Source organism: Hoplias malabaricus, chromosome Y (genome assembly GCF_029633855.1).
Source record: "Hoplias malabaricus isolate fHopMal1 chromosome Y, fHopMal1.hap1, whole genome shotgun sequence".
In the NCBI taxonomy this organism is placed as follows: Eukaryota; Metazoa; Chordata; class Actinopteri; order Characiformes; family Erythrinidae; genus Hoplias; species Hoplias malabaricus.
The window spans coordinates 28,203,178-28,227,276 of NC_089820.1; the positions used below are offsets into that span (position 1 = coordinate 28,203,178).

At 51.0% G+C, this 24,099-nt stretch overlaps 1 protein-coding gene across 1 annotated transcript in view; it reads right to left on the minus strand.

Moving 5' to 3' along the window:
- Window positions 1–572: 572 nt before the first annotated feature.
- LOC136678420 (EMI domain-containing protein 1-like) overlaps window positions 573–24,099 on the minus strand; it is a 120,328-nt gene continuing 96,801 nt past the window's right edge. The window contains exons 9-10 of the mRNA XM_066656474.1: window positions 4,877–4,961; window positions 573–2,926 (exon numbers count right to left, since the gene is read on the minus strand). Of these exons, the coding sequence (XP_066512571.1) occupies window positions 2,790–2,926; window positions 4,877–4,961 (222 nt within the window). The 3' untranslated portion in view covers window positions 573–2,789. The remainder of the gene's footprint in view (window positions 2,927–4,876; window positions 4,962–24,099) is intronic.

Genomic DNA, 24,099 nt, shown 5'->3' on the forward strand with positions numbered 1-24,099 from the left:
GCAGGTTGGTCGTGTCTATGACGTCCAATCTGTTAAAGAGGAGCCCATGAATGTCTTAAAATTAAAAAAAAAATGTATCTACACAAGTACGTGGTCTGAAGTTTTCCAGGTCTCCTTCTGTCCACTAGAGGGGGTTTGAACGGTCTTTATTGCTACATGAGACACTACCTTATTTGCAAATGTGTTTTGATCACTGCACAATTCTCCCGCTGAGGATGACTACGAACCGTCTGGTTTTATTTCTCTATGTCAACAAGAGAAAAACAGCACAACTACGAATAATCTCAACTTCTAAATTCTGCCGCAGGGGTTCTTAACCTGCGGGTCATTACCAACCAATCATCATCCCTCGCTAAACCCACTGTCTCCACCCGTTTGTCCAGCAGGGGGAGACAACTCACAGAACTAAACTAGGGGGCGCTGCTGGTTCCCGTTGCTGCATGAGCTCTGTACTCCATTAACACAGCAGTGTTTGTGTGGATCAATCTGTATTGGTTGCATTTTGGAAACTGCTGCACGTTATGGGAGGAGTCTCTGGGCGGTCCCTAAATCTGGAGCTAGTGTCTGATTGGATCGGCTTGACTTTATGGGAGGACCTCCAGGGGTCTCCCTGTGTCACAGCTCCCAGTAAAACCAGTGTGATTTGGTCAGTCTGTGAGCAGGGCACTGATCTACACACAACACTCACTGCTGGAGTAGAGCTGCAATAGAATACTCTCAGAGCATCTCCTTTGGAGAGAGGTGGGGTCTTTAAATGAAGGTTAAGAACCCCTGCTCTAAACTAAATAGCTGTTTACAAATAGAGTATATAGGTACAGTACAGGTGACACATGCTGTATGTGGACGCAGAGGACAATGTGACGTCTTCATGGACACTTAACACTAGGGAGAATAGCATTCGGGGCTTAGGTTTGATGAATCGTGTTTGTACCTGTTCACTTTGTCCCTTACAGCTCTTTAAACACCAGTGGACGTCCTGCACATTCACGACTGAACACACTACGCCACCAAACGTTGGGGGACACCCACTCATCCCCCGTTTCTTCTGAAATAAAGGGCGTTAATCAGGAAGTGTTCCTCTTTACCGCAGCAGCAGCTTTTGAGAAGACTTTGCAGTAAACATCTGTACATTGCTGTGAGAATCTGATGACATTAAGCCACAAGTATCATTGAGGTCAGGTGCTGATGCTGGAGAAGTTCTGGAACACGTTCGAGAAGGAGCTCCATCACTCCTGAGGATGCAGTTGCACAGCTCTTTGGTGACCTTTGACTCTCTGACACTTGAGCTCCAGACTCTCACAGGCCTCTGCGTTATTCTCTGAAGATTAGACAAACTACACAACACTCTCTTTCCATAACGTGACTGAAGATAATGGGTGTCTTAGCAACTGTTTGGTCAAATGTGTTTTTCCGCTGCATGGTCCCGACTCTACTGGACTCTACTCTCTGATTGGTTCCTGGTCAGTTTTCCACTCCCACAACTCCCCCTGAAATGTATCAGTGTCGTCTCTAGCCCCGTCTCTAAGGGGAACAGTGGGCTTTGGAAACCACAACAACGGCGGTGGTAACGTCAAGCGGTGTTTACTCATGGTGTATCGGCGTGTTGTTGTTGTTTGGGAGTGAACACAGCTCCGTCATCAGTTCAGACAGGTCAGTAGAGTTTGTTCCTTCCTTGTTGCAGCGTACAGCTCTCGCTGGATTCTTTCGTCGGCCACCGATCCAAGGAGCGTGTGAACCTCTTCAAAAGACCACAGCGTCATTTTACGAGCTGCCGTCGTGAGTCGGATAAAAACAAACGTGATCTCTGCTGCAGCTGGAGATTTTACAGATGGAGAGTTGGTGCTGGTCGTCTGCGTTGCGTGGCGTAGAGTGACGACTCTCTCTGGACAATCAGCGCTCTGCAAGGTTTACACGCCACGGTTTAGTCCCTACTCGACTCGCTCTGAACCACGAGAGAACAGCCACTAAACAAGAACCCGCTTCCAGAACCAGGACCTGATTCACCTGGTGGAGGAGGAGAACAGACGAGAGTGTAGTAGAGTAGGGACCATGCGGTGGAAAAGCTCCATTAGTGTTTATACATGTATCGAAGGTCACGGTCTGTAAGAGAATCTTAGATTGTGAAGTGTAGTTATTTCTCTCTGTGCAGATAGATCTTGAGGGGGCAGGTCCAGTAGAGAAGGAGAATGTCTGCAGCACCAGAGGATCTTCCCTGAGGTTTCTCCATTAAAGCTAAGCATTATGGGGGATATGGGCGGAGCTATAGGACACAGTCATGTACAAGTGTGGACGCCCTGGTCAAGTTCTTATGGCTGATTTTCTATTTGAAAGCAAGAGAAATGTCAGTGTGTGAGAATTAGCGCCCCTAGTGGTGCAGTTCTTAAAGTGAGTCTGTGAGGAGTAGGACACCTTGTGGTGGAGATACTAGATGATTTTTTTTTGAGAAATAGCGCCCCTCCTGGTGAAGTTGCTAAAGGGGTGTGTGTGAGAAATGGCGTCTCTTGTGAGTGGAGTGTTAAAAGTAAATAAGTGAGAAATAGCACCCCCCTGTAGTGGAGCTGCTAAATGTGAGTGTGTGAGCTGCTCGTGGAGGAGATGCTAAATGTGTGTGAGAAATAGCGCCCCCCTGTGTCCACTCTGGAGGATGTGTTCCTTATTTTCATTCAGAAAATCAACAGAAAGGTGGAGGTTGACCGACGGAGCCCAGACGTCTGCACACGTCGTGTAGGAGTGAGGAGTTTTTTGTCAGTCTGAACTTCCCAGAACTGAATTTCCTGTTTCCTTCCGCTCTACTTCCCCTGGACGTCCTTCTCAGCCGTGAGCGATGGAGGCTTGATCCGGAGTGGTGCGGTTCCGGCTCGTTTGTTCCTGTAGAACTCTGTCGTTGCGGTTCCGAACGGACCGTCTCCTGACCCCAGATCAGGCTCTGAGAGAGAGAGAGAGAGAGACGAGCAGGAGGAGAATGGAAGACGAGAGAGAGAGAGAGAGAGCAGAGGTAGGAGGGAGAATGGAAACAATAAGTGAGGAGAGAGAACAGAAATGAAAAGAGAACAAAGTGCAGGACAGAGAACGGAAAGAAATCGAGAGGTAGAAGATGGAAAAGGACAGGGAGAATAGAGAGAAGGAGGGAGAAGGAGAATAGGGATAAAGGGATAGATCAAGAGACCCGAGTGAATAAAAACAGGGAAAGAAATGCAAAACGGAGAATAGAGAGGGAGGGAAAGAGAGAGAGAGAGAGCTACTACATGAAAGCAAACTCAAACACATGACATGTCCAAAAGTTTGTGGATGCCTCGCCGTGAAGATCATTAATCAGGAGTTTGTTCCCCTTCGCTGCAGTAACTTTTCTTTTACTGGAACATTGCTGTGAGGACTTGATGGCAGCTTTCAGAACATCAGTGAGGTCAGACGCTGGTGCTGATGATTGGTTGTGGATCACAAACACCACTCCAACTTGTCCCAAAGATACAGGATAGAGCTCCATTAATCCAGGGACGTGGGGTAAGGACGGGGGTGGGGGGGGGGGGGTGTTACACCCCTCTTACTGACACTTGGAATTGAGCATGTGCAGCTGCTTCCGAGCATTCAACCAGTCAATCCTTTTCTCCGCAGATTAACGTGTCGTGAAGTGTCGTGTCCACGACGGGAAAACTCAATATAAAAGGCGTCTACAAACTTTTGGTACACTGTCCATAGAATACATCGAAATTGAATCAGCCAATCATATTACACTATCACATGGCTTATTTGCATATCCCTGACAACTTTGTTCTCTTTGGGTTAAAAGGAAAATCTGACCAAACATTTCTACAAAAGAATCTGTTAAAGTCAGCTGCGAAATAAACTCGACATTTTGGAGTGGATCAAACACTAGAGGACGCTGGTGAGAGAGAGTCCGAAGTCGAGTGGGGGGTCTATGGAGCTGTCGTGAAAAGCTTTTATACAAAAGCCGTAAAAATGTACGTTTGATTCTACGTTTTCTCGTACAAATATTTAATTGCTCAAAATGTTCGTAAGAACGTTGGGAAAGCGAGTCATGCGGTGCTTCATTTTCCTGAGCAGATTGTTCTGATGTTTGTGACTGCGTTCACATTAAAGGTGTGTCCAGAGAGAAACCGGATCAGAACTATGGAGCTAGATGTGCGTCAAATTGTATGAGACACGTAAAGCTTAAATTCTAATATAAATGGATTTATAATCGTAAATACAGTACAAGACCGTGTTTTCAGACCTACATTGTGCACTACACAGGGTGGAGATATCCGTGATCCAGCTTTATCAGTGTAGTGGTGCTATCTCATAGTCCTGGAGTAGTGTAAACACTCACAGTTACGCAGGGTGCGCAGGACACAGCGTAGACTCGGCACTCGAACCTTGTCCAGGTTTTAATCGAGGTCTCAGAGGCAAGGGGACGAGGGGCGTGTCGATGTGTGGGAGTGTTTATGTGGGGGGTAGGAGTGTCAGTGAAGACAGGGTTTAAAATCTCCAGTGGCCACTGCTGTGTTTGATCCACTCTTAATATGCAAATACATTTTAAAACTGCAGTGTCATCTGCCTCCACTTCTGCTTCGGTTAGTTGATAGTTTGTCCAGCAGAGGGCAGTGTTACCTGGCCAGATGATTGCCTCCAGCAGCTGAACTCTGCGAGCGAGCAGCTCCAGGTCAGCCTGCAAGTCTCGGAACATCTTCAAACTAAGGTCCTACCAAACACCAAGAGCAGGGACAAGCACAGGAGGGTCCTGCGTCAGGTTTCTGGGGCTGGGGGTCCGTCCCTGAGTGTTTGATCCCCTGCGGGCCCCCCCTTAAAAGAGACGGCGGGCCTATAATCTGACCCCTTGCCCTTTAGGAGCCGACCCTGCCTCTGATTTCTTACTCACCGTGGATACCGATCATAGTCTCGAGGATTAAAACCCTCTCGGCTAAGATCTTCAGGGCCTCGCGGATTTGGTGTATGCCGTCCCCCTGCGGAGACAGATACAGCCGTCAAGTTATGGGGGCGGAGCCAAACAAAGCGTTGCCAAGATGCACAAGTCAATCATTCACAGGGTTAGCTCCGTTCGGATTAACAGTTATTACAAAGGGTTAAATGTCCGGTCTGAAAACATTCAGCGAGAAGTACACTGCAGTCAACCATGTCTCGGCAGGTGGGCACTAGTCACACTGACACCTAGTGGCCTGGATGTGTCACATTCTGTATTAAACCCTATGTCAAATATGGCCATCCCTGTGTGGGGGACCCTCCCTGTGGAGCATAAACTGGTTAACTCAGGGACGATGGAGCACTGTAGATGGTGCATTACCTGCCTCCAAACTGCGGGCTCTAAACTGTTGTTCACACTGGAGCTCAACACGCTTGGAGGAGATTACTAAAAGCCCACTGAGTCTCTATTGGCCCACGCTGGGTAGCATCACTCTGTGGGAGGGAGACAATGACTCTACTGGACTCCCACTTACGGATGGCTGGGGCATCTACAAGGAGCAAATCTTCTTGCATTAACTTCATTATTGATATTTTCCCGCTCGTTTTACTTGATTCGTAATGTGTTCAGAGTATGTAATTTAAATTAAATGAACATTATTTTTACCTTAAAATTACAGCATCAACTGAGCCATAACAGGGAGAACGGTTCTTTCACCGCTCCTCCAGGCTCAGCGCTGCAGAAAGTGCACTATGTAACTTTTGGAGGAGGGTAAGAAACCACCCCTCACCTTTGATTCCAATAAGGCACTGTACAAATTAATTTTAGAGCATGCTTTATAACCTACACACACACCTTTACTTACTGTGTGTGCTGTTTGTTTATAAACTGAATTAGAACGTGAGTGCGGTGAAAGTAACGTGACTAGTTCACACCATAAACGTTAAGAGTAACTTAATATAATTTAAATTAGTACTGATTTAGTACAAATTAGTGCCTCCACAATAACATCAGAGGTGTTTACATTATTATTATTATCTTATTATTAATTAGTTATTATTTCAGAGGTATTCCTACTGTTGGTGCCCCTAGTGGTGTGTGAAGGAATTGCAGGGGGGACTCTTATTTCTTGACAGATGCCGGAGATTCAGAACTTGGTTCTGACCCAATTCAGGAAAGTTTAATATGCCACGACGTGTTTGTTTGCAGTGTACCCCTTCGTCTTTTCCCATTTTGTCTTTTTTCTGTCTTCTTTGTCCATGCTGTAAGATCAAATACTAAACTCCACATGCATTAAACGCCAGGCTGCAGCCGCTTCAGAGGTGAGGACAAGTCCATTCAGACGTTTAATTTCAGTCATGCTGAAAAAGCAAACTCATTCCCAGCAGCTTCTGACAAACCAAAGAGATGCTTTGATTGTTTTAAAGTCACGTAAAGTGTGTTCCTTTGATCTATTCATTCAACACACCTCTAATCAGATTCCACTTTATCAGAAACACACCCCCCTTCTAACACACTCACTGCCACTTCGAATCACACCCTCTACTACACCTTCAGAAACACCCCCCTTCTACTGACACTCACCCTGGCCACTTTATCAGAAACAACCCCCCCCCTCTACTGACACTCACACTGGCCACTTTATCAGATACACCCCCCCTCTACTGACACTCACCGCCACTTTATCAGAAAACGGACTCAACCCCCTTCTACTGACACTCACTGGGCCTACTTTATCAGAAAACAACCCCCCTCTACTGACACCACTGCCACTTTATCAGAAACACCCCCCCTCTACTGACACTCACTGGCCACTTTATCAGAAACACCCCCCTCTACTGACACTCACCTGGCCACTTTATCAGGACAACACCCCCCTCTACTGACACTCACTGGCCACTTTATCAGAAACACCCCCCCCTCTACTGACACTCACTGGCCACTTTATCAGAAACACCCCCCTCTACTGACACTCACGGCCACTTTATCAGAAACACCCCCCCCTTCTACTGACACTCACCTGGCCACTTTATCAGAAACACCCCCCCCTCTACTGACACTCACCGGCCACTTTATCAGAAACACCCCCCTTCTACTGACACTCACTGGCCACTTATCAGAACACCACCCCCTCTACTGAACTCACCGGCCACTTTATCAGAAACACCCCCCCCCCTCTACTGACACTCACTGGCCACTTTATCAGAAACACCCCCCCCTCTACTGACACTCACCGGCCACTTATCAGAAACACCCCCCCTCTACTGACACTCACTGGCCACTTTATCAGAAACACCCCCCCCCTCTACTGAGCACTCACTGGCCACTTTATCAGAAACACCCCCCCTCTACTGACACTCACCGGCCACTTTATCAGAAACACCCCCCTTCCTACTGACACTCACCTGGCCACTTTATCAGAAACACCCCCCCCCTCTACTGACACTCACTGGCCACTTTATCAGAAACACCCCCCTTCTACTGACACTCACTGGCCACTTTATCAGAAACACCCCCCCCCTCTACTGACACTCACTGGCCACTTTATCAGAAACACACCCCCCCTCTACTGACACTCACCTGGCCACTTTATCAGAAACACCCCCCTTCTACTGACACTCACTGGCCACTTTATCAGAAACACCCCCCCCTCTACTGAGACTCACTGGCCACTTTATCAGAAACACCCCCCCTCTACTGACACTCACTGGCCACTTTATCAGAAACACCCCCCTCTACTGACACTCACCGGCCACTTTATCAGAAACACCCCCCTTCTACTGACACTCACCGGCCACTTTATCAGAAACACCCCCCCCCTCTACTGACACTCACTGGCCACTTTATCAGAAACACCCCCCTTCTACTGACACTCACCGGCCACTTTATCAGAAACACCCCCCCCCTCTACTGACACTCACTGGCCACTTTATCAGAAACACCCCCCCCCTCTACTGACACTCACCGGCCACTTTATCAGAAACACCCCCCTTCTACTGACACTCACTGGCCACTTTATCAGAAACACCCCCCCCCCTCTACTGACACTCACTGGCCACTTTATCAGAAACACCCCCCCCTCTACTGAGACTCACCGGCCACTTTATCAGAAACACCCCCCCCCCCTCTACTGACACTCACCGGCCACTTTATCAGAAACACCCCCCTTCTACTGACACTCACTGGCCACTTTATCAGAAACACCCCCCTTCTACTGACACTCACCGGCCACTTTATCAGAAACACCCCCCCCCTCTACTGACACTCACCGGCCACTTTATCAGAAACACCCCCCCCTCTACTGACACTCACTGGCCACTTTATCAGAAACACCCCCCTTCTACTGACACTCACTGGCCACTTTATCAGAAACACCCCCCCCTCTACTGACACTCACTGGCCACTTTATCAGAAATACCCCCCTCCCTCTACTGAGACTCACTGGCCACTTTATCAGAAATACCCCCCCCCCTCTACTGACACTCACTGGCCACTTTATCAGAAACACCCCCCCCTCTACTGACACTCACTGGCCACTTTATCAGAAACACCCCCCCCTCTACTGACACTCACTGGCCACTTTATCAGAAACACCCCCCTTCTTCTGACACTCAATGGCCACTTTATCAGAAACACCCCCCTTCTTCTGACACTCACTGGCCACTTTATCAGAAACACCCCCCCTTCTACTGACACTCACTGGCCACTTTATCAGAAACACCCCCCCCCTCTACTGACACTCACTGGCCACTTTATCAGAAACACCCCCCTTCTTCTGACACTCACTGGCCACTTTATCAGAAACACCCCCCCCTCTACTGACACTCACTGGCCACTTTATCAGAAACACCCCCCCCCTACTGACACTCACCGGACACTTTATCAGAAACACCCCCCCCTCTACTGACACTCACCGGCCACTTTATCAGAAACACCCCCCACTCTACTGACACTCACTGGCCACTTTATCAGAAACACCCCCCCCCCTCTACTGACACTCACTGGCCACTTTATCAGAAACACCCCCCCCCCTACTGACACTCACTGGCCACTTTATCAGAAACACCCCCCCTTCTACTGACACTCACTGGCCACTTTATCAGAAACACCCCCCCCCTACTGACACTCACTGGCCACTTTATCAGAAACACCCCCCCTCTACTGACACTCACTGGCCACTTTATCAGAAACACCCCCCTCTACTAACACTCACTGGCCACTTTATCAGAAACACCCCCCCCTCTACTGACACTCACTGGCCACTTTATCAGAAACACCCCCCCCCCTCTACTGACACTCACTGGCCACTTTATCAGAAACACCCCCCTTCTACTGACACTCACTGGCCACTTTATCAGAAACACCCCCCCTTCTACTGACACTCACTGGCCACTTTATCAGAAACACCCCCCCCCTACTGACACTCACTGGCCACTTTATCAGAAACACGCCCCCTTCTACTGACACTCACTGGCCACTTTATCAGAAACACCCCCCTCTACTGACACTCACTGGCCACTTTATCAGAAACCCCCCCCCCCTACTGACACTCACTGGCCACTTTATCAGAAACACCCCCCTTCTACTGACACTCACTGGCCACTTTATCAGAAATACCCCCCCCCCCCTACTGACACTCACCGGACACTTTATCAGAAACACCCCCCCCCCCTCTACTGACACTCACTGGCCACTTTATCAGAAACACCCCCCTTCTACTGACACTCACTGGCCACTTTATCAGAAACACCCCCCCTTCTACTGACACTCACTAGCCACTTTATCAGAAACACCCCCCCCCCTACTGACACTCACTGGCCACTTTATCAGAAACACCCCCCCTCTACTGACACTCACTGGCCACTTTATCAGAAACACCCCCCCCCCTACTGACACTCACTGGCCACTTTATCAGAAACACCCCCCTCCCCCCCACTGACACTCACTGGCCACTTTATCAGAAACACCCCCCCTCTACTGACACTCACTGGCCACTTTATCAGAAACACCCCCCCTTCTACTGACACTCACTGGCCACTTTATCAGAAACACCCCCCCTCTACTGACACTCACTGGCCACTTTATCAGAAACACCCCCCCCCTCTACTGACACTCACTGGCCACTTTATCAGAAACACCCCCCTTCTACTGACACTCACTGGCCACTTTATCAGAAATACCTCCCCCCCCCTACTGACACTCACCGGACACTTTATCAGAAACACCCCCCCTCTACTGACACTCACTGGCCACTTTATCAGAAACACCCCCCCTCTACTGACACTCACTGGCCACTTTATCAGAAACACCCCCCCTCTACTGACACTCACTGGCCACTTTATCAGAAACACCCCCCCCCTCTACTGACACTCACTGGCCACTTTATCAGAAACACCCCCCCTTCTACTGACACTCACTGGCCACTTTATCAAAAACACCCCCCCCCTACTGACACTCACTGGCCACTTTATCAGAAACACCCCCCCTCTACTGACACTCACTGGCCACTTTATCAGAAACACCCCCCCCCCCTACTGACACTCACTGGCCACTTTATCAGAAACACCCCCCCCCTACTGACACTCACTGGCCACTTTATCAGAAACACCCCCCCTCTACTGACACTCACTGGCCACTTTATCAGAAACACCCCCCTCTACTGACACTCACCGGACACTTTATCAGAAACACCCCCCCCCCTACTGACACTCACTGGCCACTTTATCAGAAACACCCCCCCCCCCCACTGACACTCACTGGCCACTTTATCAGAAACACCCCCCTTCTACTCAGACTCACTGGCCACTTTATCAGAAACACCCCCCTTCTACTGACACTCACTGGCCACTTTATCAGAAACACCCCCCCCCCTCTACAGACACTCACTGGCCACTTTATCAGAAACACCCCCACCCCCTTCTACTGAGACTCACTGGCCACTTCATCAGAAACACCCCCCACACTGACACTCACTGGCCACTTTATCAGAAACACCCCCCCTCTACTGACACTCACTGGCCACTTTATCAGAAACACCCCACCTCTGCTGACACACACTAGCCACTTTATCAGAAACACACCCTCTACTGACACGCACTGGCCACTTTATCAGAAACACCCCCCTTCTACTGACACTCACTGGCCACTTTATCAGAAACACCCCCCTCTACTGACACTCACTGGCCACTTTATCAGAAACACCCCCACCCCCTTCTACTCAGACTCACTGGCCACTTTATCAGAAACACCCCCCTTCTACTGACACACTGGCCACTTTATCAGAAACACCCCCCTCTACTGACACTCACTGGCCACTATATCAGAAACACCCCCCCTCTACAGACACTCACTGGCCACTTTGTCAGAAACACCCCCACCCCCTTCTACTGAGACTCACTGGCCACTTTATCAGAAACACCCCCCCCCCTCTATTGAGACTCACTGGCCACTTTATCAGAAACACCCCCCCTCTACTGACACTCACTGGCCACTTTATCAGAAACACCCCCACCCCCTTCTAATCAGACTCACTGGCCACTTTATCAGAAACACCCCCCTCTACTGACACTCACTGGCCACTTCATCAGAAACACCCCCCCTCTACTGACACTCACTGGCCACTTTATCAGAAACACCCCCCCTCTACTGACACTCACTGGCCACTTTGACAGAAACACACCCCTTCTACTGACACTCACTGGCCACTTTATCAGAAACACCCCCCTCTACTGACACTCACTGGCCACTTTATCTGAAACACCCCCATCTACTTACACACACTGGCCACTATATCAGAAACACCCCCCTCTACTGACACTCACTGGCCACTTTATCAGAAACACCCCCCTTCTACTGACACTCACTGGCCACTTTATCAGAAACACCCCCCCTTCTACTGACACTCACTGGCCACTTTATCAGAAACACGCCCCCTTCCACTGACACTCACTGGCCACTTTATCAGAAACACCCCCCCTCTACTGACACTCACTGGCCACTTTATCAGAAACACCCCCACCCCCTTCTACTGAGACTCACTGGCCACTTCATCAGAAACACCCCCCACACTGACACTCACTGACCACTTTATCAGAAACACCCCCCCTCTACTGACACTAACTGGCCACTTTATCAGAAACACCCCACCTCTGCTGACACACACTAGCCACTTTATCAGAAACACACCCTCTACTGACACGCACTGGCCACTTTATCAGAAACACCCCCCTTCTACTGACACTCACTGGCCACTTTATCAGAAACACCCCCCTCTACTGACACTCACTGGCCACTTTATCAGAAACACCCCCACCCCCTTCTACTCAGACTCACTGGCCACTTTATCAGAAACACCCCCCTTCTACTGACACACTGGCCACTTTATCAGAAACACCCCCCTCTACTGACACTCACTGGCCACTTTGTCAGAAACACCCCCACCCCCTTCTACTGAGACTCACTGGCCACTTTATCAGAAACACCCCCCCCCCTCTATTGAGACTCACTGGCCACTTTATCAGAAACACCCCCCCTCTACTGACACTCACTGGCCACTTTATCAGAAACACCCCCACCCCCTTCTAATCAGACTCACTGGCCACTTTATCAGAAACACCCCCCTCTACTGACACTCACTGGCCACTTCATCAGAAACACCCCCCCTCTACTGACACTCACTGGCCACTTTATCAGAAACACCCCCCCTCTACTGACACTCACTGGCCACTTTGACAGAAACACACCCCTTCTACTGACACTCACTGGCCACTTTATCAGAAACACCCCCCTCTACTGACACTCACTGGCCACTTTATCTGAAACACCCCCATCTACTTACACACACTGGCCACTATATCAGAAACACCCCCCTCTACTGACACTCACTGGCCACTTTATCAGAAACACCCCCCTTCTACTGACACTCACTGGCCACTTTATCAGAAACACCCCCCCTTCTACTGACACTCACTGGCCACTTTATCAGAAACACGCCCCCTTCCACTGACACTCACTGGCCACTTTATCAGAAACACCCCCCCTCTACTGACACTCACTGGCCACTTTATCAGAAACACCCCCCCTTCTACTGACACTCACTGGCCACTTCATCAGAAACACCCCCCTCTACTGACACTCACTGGCCACTCTATCTGAAACACCCCCCCTTCTACTGACACTCACCGGACACTTTATCAGAAACACCCACCCCTACTGACACTCACTGGCCACTTTATCAGAAACACCCCCCCCCCTACTGACACTCACTGGCCACTTTATCAGAAACACCCCCCTTCTACTGACACTCACTGGCCACTTTATCAGAAACACCCCCCCCCCTACTGACACTCACTGGCCACTTTATCAGAAACACCCCCCCTCTACTGACACTCACTGGCCACTTTATCAGAAACACCCCCCCCCCTACTGACACTCACTGGCCACTTTATCAGAAACACCCCCCTCCCCCCCACTGACACTCACTGGCCACTTTATCAGAAACACCCCCCCTCTACTGACACTCACTGGCCACTTTATCAGAAACACCCCCCCTTCTACTGACACTCACTGGCCACTTTATCAGAAACACCCCCCCTCTACTGACACTCACTGGCCACTTTATCAGAAACACCCCCCCCCCTCTACTGACACTCACTGGCCACTTTATCAGAAACACCCCCCTTCTACTGACACTCACTGGCCACTTTATCAGAAATACCTCCCCCCCCCCTACTGACACTCACCGGACACTTTATCAGAAACACCCCCCCTCTACTGACACTCACTGGCCACTTTATCAGAAACACCCCCCCTCTACTGACACTCACTGGCCACTTTATCAGAAACACCCCCCCTCTACTGACACTCACTGGCCACTTTATCAGAAACACCCCCCCCCTCTACTGACACTCACTGGCCACTTTATCAGAAACACCCCCCCTTCTACTGACACTCACTGGCCACTTTATCAAAAACACCCCCCCCCTACTGACACTCACTGGCCACTTTATCAGAAACACCCCCCCTCTACTGACACTCACTGGCCACTTTATCAGAAACACCCCCCCCCCCTACTGACACTCACTGGCCACTTTATCAGAAACACCCCCCCCCTACTGACACTCACTGGCCACTTTATCAGAAACACCCCCCCTCTACTGACACTCACTGGCCACTTTATCAGAAACACCCCCCTCTACTGACACTCACCGGACACTTTATCAGAAACACCCCCCCCCCTACTGACACTCACTGGCCACTTTATCAGAAACACCCCCCCCCCCCACTGACACTCACTGGCCACTTTATCAGAAACACCCCCCTTCTACTCAGACTCACTGGCCACTTTATCAGAAACACCCCCCTTCTACTGACACTCACTGGCCACTTTATCAGAAACACCCCCCCCCCTCTACAGACACTCACTGGCCACTTTATCAGAAACACCCCCACCCCCTTCTACTGAGACTCACTGGCCACTTCATCAGAAACACCCCCCACACTGACACTCACTGGCCACTTTATCAGAAACACCCCCCCTCTACTGACACTCACTGGCCACTTTATCAGAAACACCCCACCTCTGCTGACACACACTAGCCACTTTATCAGAAACACACCCTCTACTGACACGCACTGGCCACTTTATCAGAAACACCCCCCTTCTACTGACACTCACTGGCCACTTTATCAGAAACACCCCCCTCTACTGACACTCACTGGCCACTTTATCAGAAACACCCCCACCCCCTTCTACTCAGACTCACTGGCCACTTTATCAGAAACACCCCCCTTCTACTGACACACTGGCCACTTTATCAGAAACACCCCCCTCTACTGACACTCACTGGCCACTATATCAGAAACACCCCCCCTCTACAGACACTCACTGGCCACTTTGTCAGAAACACCCCCACCCCCTTCTACTGAGACTCACTGGCCACTTTATCAGAAACACCCCCCCCCCTCTATTGAGACTCACTGGCCACTTTATCAGAAACACCCCCCCTCTACTGACACTCACTGGCCACTTTATCAGAAACACCCCCACCCCCTTCTAATCAGACTCACTGGCCACTTTATCAGAAACACCCCCCTCTACTGACACTCACTGGCCACTTCATCAGAAACACCCCCCCTCTACTGACACTCACTGGCCACTTTATCAGAAACACCCCCCCTCTACTGACACTCACTGGCCACTTTGACAGAAACACACCCCTTCTACTGACACTCACTGGCCACTTTATCAGAAACACCCCCCTCTACTGACACTCACTGGCCACTTTATCTGAAACACCCCCATCTACTTACACACACTGGCCACTATATCAGAAACACCCCCCTCTACTGACACTCACTGGCCACTTTATCAGAAACACCCCCCTTCTACTGACACTCACTGGCCACTTTATCAGAAACACCCCCCCTTCTACTGACACTCACTGGCCACTTTATCAGAAACACGCCCCCTTCCACTGACACTCACTGGCCACTTTATCAGAAACACCCCCCCTCTACTGACACTCACTGGCCACTTTATCAGAAACACCCCCACCCCCTTCTACTGAGACTCACTGGCCACTTCATCAGAAACACCCCCCACACTGACACTCACTGACCACTTTATCAGAAACACCCCCCCTCTACTGACACTAACTGGCCACTTTATCAGAAACACCCCACCTCTGCTGACACACACTAGCCACTTTATCAGAAACACACCCTCTACTGACACGCACTGGCCACTTTATCAGAAACACCCCCCTTCTACTGACACTCACTGGCCACTTTATCAGAAACACCCCCCTCTACTGACACTCACTGGCCACTTTATCAGAAACACCCCCACCCCCTTCTACTCAGACTCACTGGCCACTTTATCAGAAACACCCCCCTTCTACTGACACACTGGCCACTTTATCAGAAACACCCCCCTCTACTGACACTCACTGGCCACTTTGTCAGAAACACCCCCACCCCCTTCTACTGAGACTCACTGGCCACTTTATCAGAAACACCCCCCCCCCTCTATTGAGACTCACTGGCCACTTTATCAGAAACACCCCCCCTCTACTGACACTCACTGGCCACTTTATCAGAAACACCCCCACCCCCTTCTAATCAGACTCACTGGCCACTTTATCAGAAACACCCCCCTCTACTGACACTCACTGGCCACTTCATCAGAAACACCCCCCCTCTACTGACACTCACTGGCCACTTTATCAGAAACACCCCCCCTCTACTGACACTCACTGGCCACTTTGACAGAAACACACCCCTTCTACTGACACTCACTGGCCACTTTATCAGAAACACCCCCCTCTACTGACACTCACTGGCCACTTTATCTGAAACACCCCCATCTACTTACACACACTGGCCACTATATCAGAAACACCCCCCTCTACTGACACTCACTGGCCACTTTATCAGAAACACCCCCCTTCTACTGACACTCACTGGCCACTTTATCAGAAACACCCCCCCTTCTACTGACACTCACTGGCCACTTTATCAGAAACACGCCCCCTTCCACTGACACTCACTGGCCACTTTATCAGAAACACCCCCCCTCTACTGACACTCACTGGCCACTTTATCAGAAACACCCCCCCTTCTACTGACACTCACTGGCCACTTCATCAGAAACACCCCCCTCTACTGACACTCACTGGCCACTCTATCTGAAACACCCCCCCTTCTACTGACACTCACCGGACACTTTATCAGAAACACCCACCCCTACTGACACTCACTGGCCACTTTATCAGAAACACCCCCCCCCCTACTGACACTCACTGGCCACTTTATCAGAAACACCCCCCTTCTACTGACACTCACTGGCCACTTTATCAGAAACACCCCCCCCCCTACTGACACTCACTGGCCACTTTATCAGAAACACCCCCCCCCACTGACACTCACTGGCCACTTTATCAGAAACACCCCCCCCCTACTGACACTCACCGGCCACTTTATCAGAAACACCCCTCCTCTACTGACACTCACTGGCCACTTTATCAGAAACACCCCCCCCCTACTGACACTCACTGGCCACTTTATCAGAAACACCCCCCCCCACTGACACTCACTGGCCACTTTATCAGAAACACCCCCCCCCCTACTGACACTCACCGGCCACTTTATCAGAAACACCCCCCCCCTACTGACACTCACCGGACACTTTATCAGAAACACCCCCCCCCCTCTACTGACAATCACCGGCCACTTTATCAGAAACACCCCCCACTCTACTGACACTCACTGGCCACTTTATCAGAAACACCCCCCCCCCTCTACTGACACTCACTGGCCACTTTATCAGAAACACCCCCCCCCCTCTACTGACACTCACTGGCCACTTTATCAGAAACACCCCCCTTCTACTGACACTCACTGGCCACTTTATCAGAAATACCCCCCTTCTACTGACACTCACCGGACACTTTATCAGAAACACCCCCCCCTCTACTGACACTCACCGGCCACTTTATCAGAAACACCCCCAACTCTACTGACACTCACTGGCCACTTTATCAGAAACACCCACCCCCTCTACAGACACTCACTGGCCACTTTATCAGAAACACCCCCACCCCCTTCTACTCAGACTCACTGGCCACTTTATCAGAAACACCCCCCCTCTACTGACACTCACTGGCCACTTTATCAGAAACACCCCCCTCTACTGACACTCACTGGCCACTTTATCAGAAACACCCCCCTTCTACTGACACTCACTGGCCACTTTATCAGAAACACCCCCCTGCTACTGACACTCACTGGCCACTTTATCAGAAACACCCCCACCCCCTTCTACTCAGACTCACTGGCCACTTTATCAGAAACACCCCCACCCCCTTCTACTCAGACTCACTGGCCACTTTATCAGAAACACCCCCCCCTCTACTGACACTCACTGGCCACTTTATCAGAAACACCCCCCCCCTACTGACACTCACCGGCCACTTTATCAGAAACACCCCCCCTCTACTGACACTCACTGGCCACTTTATCAGAAACACCCCCCCCCTCTACTGAGACTCACTGGCCACTTTATCAGAAACACCCCCCCCTCTACTGACACTCACCGGCCACTTTATCAGAAACACCCCCCTTCTACTGACACTCACCGGCCACTTTATCAGAAACACCCCCCCCCTCTACTGACACTCACTGGCCACTTTATCAGAAACACCCCCCTTCTACTGACACTCACCGGCCACTTTATCAGAAACACCCCCCCCCTCTACTGACACTCACTGGCCACTTTATCAGAAACACCCCCCCCTCTACTGACACTCACCGGCCACTTTATCAGAAACACCCCCCTTCTACTGACACTCACTGGCCACTTTATCAGAAACACCCCCCCCTCTACTGAGACTCACTGGCCACTTTATCAGAAACACCCCCCCTCTACTGACACTCACTGGCCACTTTATCAGAAACACCCCCCTCTACTGACACTCACCGGCCACTTTATCAGAAACACCCCCCTTCTACTGACACTCACCGGCCACTTTATCAGAAACACCCCCCCCCTCTACTGACACTCACTGGCCACTTTATCAGAAACACCCCCCTTCTACTGACACTCACCGGCCACTTTATCAGAAACACCCCCCCCCTCTACTGACACTCACTGGCCACTTTATCAGAAACACCCCCCCCCTCTACTGACACTCACCGGCCACTTTATCAGAAACACCCCCCTTCTACTGACACTCACTGGCCACTTTATCAGAAACACCCCCCCCCCTCTACTGACACTCACTGGCCACTTTATCAGAAACACCCCCCCCTCTACTGAGACTCACCGGCCACTTTATCAGAAACACCCCCCCCCCCTCTACTGACACTCACCGGCCACTTTATCAGAAACACCCCCCTTCTACTGACACTCACTGGCCACTTTATCAGAAACACCCCCCTTCTACTGACACTCACCGGCCACTTTATCAGAAACACCCCCCCCCTCTACTGACACTCACCGGCCACTTTATCAGAAACACCCCCCCCTCTACTGACACTCACTGGCCACTTTATCAGAAACACCCCCCTTCTACTGACACTCACTGGCCACTTTATCAGAAACACCCCCCCCTCTACTGACACTCACTGGCCACTTTATCAGAAATACCCCCCTCCCTCTACTGAGACTCACTGGCCACTTTATCAGAAATACCCCCCCCCCTCTACTGACACTCACTGGCCACTTTATCAGAAACACCCCCCCCTCTACTGACACTCACTGGCCACTTTATCAGAAACACCCCCCCCTCTACTGACACTCACTGGCCACTTTATCAGAAACACCCCCCTTCTTCTGACACTCAATGGCCACTTTATCAGAAACACCCCCCTTCTTCTGACACTCACTGGCCACTTTATCAGAAACACCCCCCCTTCTACTGACACTCACTGGCCACTTTATCAGAAACACCCCCCCCCTCTACTGACACTCACTGGCCACTTTATCAGAAACACCCCCCTTCTTCTGACACTCACTGGCCACTTTATCAGAAACACCCCCCCCTCTACTGACACTCACTGGCCACTTTATCAGAAACACCCCCCCCCTACTGACACTCACCGGACACTTTATCAGAAACACCCCCCCCTCTACTGACACTCACCGGCCACTTTATCAGAAACACCCCCCACTCTACTGACACTCACTGGCCACTTTATCAGAAACACCCCCCCCCCTCTACTGACACTCACTGGCCACTTTATCAGAAACACCCCCCCCCCTACTGACACTCACTGGCCACTTTATCAGAAACACCCCCCCTTCTACTGACACTCACTGGCCACTTTATCAGAAACACCCCCCCCCTACTGACACTCACTGGCCACTTTATCAGAAACACCCCCCCTCTACTGACACTCACTGGCCACTTTATCAGAAACACCCCCCTCTACTAACACTCACTGGCCACTTTATCAGAAACACCCCCCCCTCTACTGACACTCACTGGCCACTTTATCAGAAACACCCCCCCCCCTCTACTGACACTCACTGGCCACTTTATCAGAAACACCCCCCTTCTACTGACACTCACTGGCCACTTTATCAGAAACACCCCCCCTTCTACTGACACTCACTGGCCACTTTATCAGAAACACCCCCCCCCTACTGACACTCACTGGCCACTTTATCAGAAACACGCCCCCTTCTACTGACACTCACTGGCCACTTTATCAGAAACACCCCCCTCTACTGACACTCACTGGCCACTTTATCAGAAACCCCCCCCCCCTACTGACACTCACTGGCCACTTTATCAGAAACACCCCCCTTCTACTGACACTCACTGGCCACTTTATCAGAAATACCCCCCCCCCCCTACTGACACTCACCGGACACTTTATCAGAAACACCCCCCCCCCCTCTACTGACACTCACTGGCCACTTTATCAGAAACACCCCCCTTCTACTGACACTCACTGGCCACTTTATCAGAAACACCCCCCCTTCTACTGACACTCACTAGCCACTTTATCAGAAACACCCCCCCCCCTACTGACACTCACTGGCCACTTTATCAGAAACACCCCCCCTCTACTGACACTCACTGGCCACTTTATCAGAAACACCCCCCCCCCTACTGACACTCACTGGCCACTTTATCAGAAACACCCCCCTCCCCCCCACTGACACTCACTGGCCACTTTATCAGAAACACCCCCCCTCTACTGACACTCACTGGCCACTTTATCAGAAACACCCCCCCTTCTACTGACACTCACTGGCCACTTTATCAGAAACACCCCCCCTCTACTGACACTCACTGGCCACTTTATCAGAAACACCCCCCCCCTCTACTGACACTCACTGGCCACTTTATCAGAAACACCCCCCTTCTACTGACACTCACTGGCCACTTTATCAGAAATACCTCCCCCCCCCCTACTGACACTCACCGGACACTTTATCAGAAACACCCCCCCTCTACTGACACTCACTGGCCACTTTATCAGAAACACCCCCCCTCTACTGACACTCACTGGCCACTTTATCAGAAACACCCCCCCTCTACTGACACTCACTGGCCACTTTATCAGAAACACCCCCCCCCTCTACTGACACTCACTGGCCACTTTATCAGAAACACCCCCCCTTCTACTGACACTCACTGGCCACTTTATCAAAAACACCCCCCCCCTACTGACACTCACTGGCCACTTTATCAGAAACACCCCCCCTCTACTGACACTCACTGGCCACTTTATCAGAAACACCCCCCCCCCCTACTGACACTCACTGGCCACTTTATCAGAAACACCCCCCCCCTACTGACACTCACTGGCCACTTTATCAGAAACACCCCCCCTCTACTGACACTCACTGGCCACTTTATCAGAAACACCCCCCTCTACTGACACTCACCGGACACTTTATCAGAAACACCCCCCCCCCTACTGACACTCACTGGCCACTTTATCAGAAACACCCCCCCCCCCCACTGACACTCACTGGCCACTTTATCAGAAACACCCCCCTTCTACTCAGACTCACTGGCCACTTTATCAGAAACACCCCCCTTCTACTGACACTCACTGGCCACTTTATCAGAAACACCCCCCCCCCTCTACAGACACTCACTGGCCACTTTATCAGAAACACCCCCACCCCCTTCTACTGAGACTCACTGGCCACTTCATCAGAAACACCCCCCACACTGACACTCACTGGCCACTTTATCAGAAACACCCCCCCTCTACTGACACTCACTGGCCACTTTATCAGAAACACCCCACCTCTGCTGACACACACTAGCCACTTTATCAGAAACACACCCTCTACTGACACGCACTGGCCACTTTATCAGAAACACCCCCCTTCTACTGACACTCACTGGCCACTTTATCAGAAACACCCCCCTCTACTGACACTCACTGGCCACTTTATCAGAAACACCCCCACCCCCTTCTACTCAGACTCACTGGCCACTTTATCAGAAACACCCCCCTTCTACTGACACACTGGCCACTTTATCAGAAACACCCCCCTCTACTGACACTCACTGGCCACTATATCAGAAACACCCCCCCTCTACAGACACTCACTGGCCACTTTGTCAGAAACACCCCCACCCCCTTCTACTGAGACTCACTGGCCACTTTATCAGAAACACCCCCCCCCCTCTATTGAGACTCACTGGCCACTTTATCAGAAACACCCCCCCTCTACTGACACTCACTGGCCACTTTATCAGAAACACCCCCACCCCCTTCTAATCAGACTCACTGGCCACTTTATCAGAAACACCCCCCTCTACTGACACTCACTGGCCACTTCATCAGAAACACCCCCCCTCTACTGACACTCACTGGCCACTTTATCAGAAACACCCCCCCTCTACTGACACTCACTGGCCACTTTGACAGAAACACACCCCTTCTACTGACACTCACTGGCCACTTTATCAGAAACACCCCCCTCTACTGACACTCACTGGCCACTTTATCTGAAACACCCCCATCTACTTACACACACTGGCCACTATATCAGAAACACCCCCCTCTACTGACACTCACTGGCCACTTTATCAGAAACACCCCCCTTCTACTGACACTCACTGGCCACTTTATCAGAAACACCCCCCCTTCTACTGACACTCACTGGCCACTTTATCAGAAACACGCCCCCTTCCACTGACACTCACTGGCCACTTTATCAGAAACACCCCCCCTCTACTGACACTCACTGGCCACTTTATCAGAAACACCCCCACCCCCTTCTACTGAGACTCACTGGCCACTTCATCAGAAACACCCCCCACACTGACACTCACTGACCACTTTATCAGAAACACCCCCCCTCTACTGACACTAACTGGCCACTTTATCAGAAACACCCCACCTCTGCTGACACACACTAGCCACTTTATCAGAAACACACCCTCTACTGACACGCACTGGCCACTTTATCAGAAACACCCCCCTTCTACTGACACTCACTGGCCACTTTATCAGAAACACCCCCCTCTACTGACACTCACTGGCCACTTTATCAGAAACACCCCCACCCCCTTCTACTCAGACTCACTGGCCACTTTATCAGAAACACCCCCCTTCTACTGACACACTGGCCACTTTATCAGAAACACCCCCCTCTACTGACACTCACTGGCCACTTTGTCAGAAACACCCCCACCCCCTTCTACTGAGACTCACTGGCCACTTTATCAGAAACACCCCCCCCCCTCTATTGAGACTCACTGGCCACTTTATCAGAAACACCCCCCCTCTACTGACACTCACTGGCCACTTTATCAGAAACACCCCCACCCCCTTCTAATCAGACTCACTGGCCACTTTATCAGAAACACCCCCCTCTACTGACACTCACTGGCCACTTCATCAGAAACACCCCCCCTCTACTGACACTCACTGGCCACTTTATCAGAAACACCCCCCCTCTACTGACACTCACTGGCCACTTTGACAGAAACACACCCCTTCTACTGACACTCACTGGCCACTTTATCAGAAACACCCCCCTCTACTGACACTCACTGGCCACTTTATCTGAAACACCCCCATCTACTTACACACACTGGCCACTATATCAGAAACACCCCCCTCTACTGACACTCACTGGCCACTTTATCAGAAACACCCCCCTTCTACTGACACTCACTGGCCACTTTATCAGAAACACCCCCCCTTCTACTGACACTCACTGGCCACTTTATCAGAAACACGCCCCCTTCCACTGACACTCACTGGCCACTTTATCAGAAACACCCCCCCTCTACTGACACTCACTGGCCACTTTATCAGAAACACCCCCCCTTCTACTGACACTCACTGGCCACTTCATCAGAAACACCCCCCTCTACTGACACTCACTGGCCACTCTATCTGAAACACCCCCCCTTCTACTGACACTCACCGGACACTTTATCAGAAACACCCACCCCTACTGACACTCACTGGCCACTTTATCAGAAACACCCCCCCCCCTACTGACACTCACTGGCCACTTTATCAGAAACACCCCCCTTCTACTGACACTCACTGGCCACTTTATCAGAAACACCCCCCCCCCTACTGACACTCACTGGCCACTTTATCAGAAACACCCCCCCCCACTGACACTCACTGGCCACTTTATCAGAAACACCCCCCCCCTACTGACACTCACCGGCCACTTTATCAGAAAC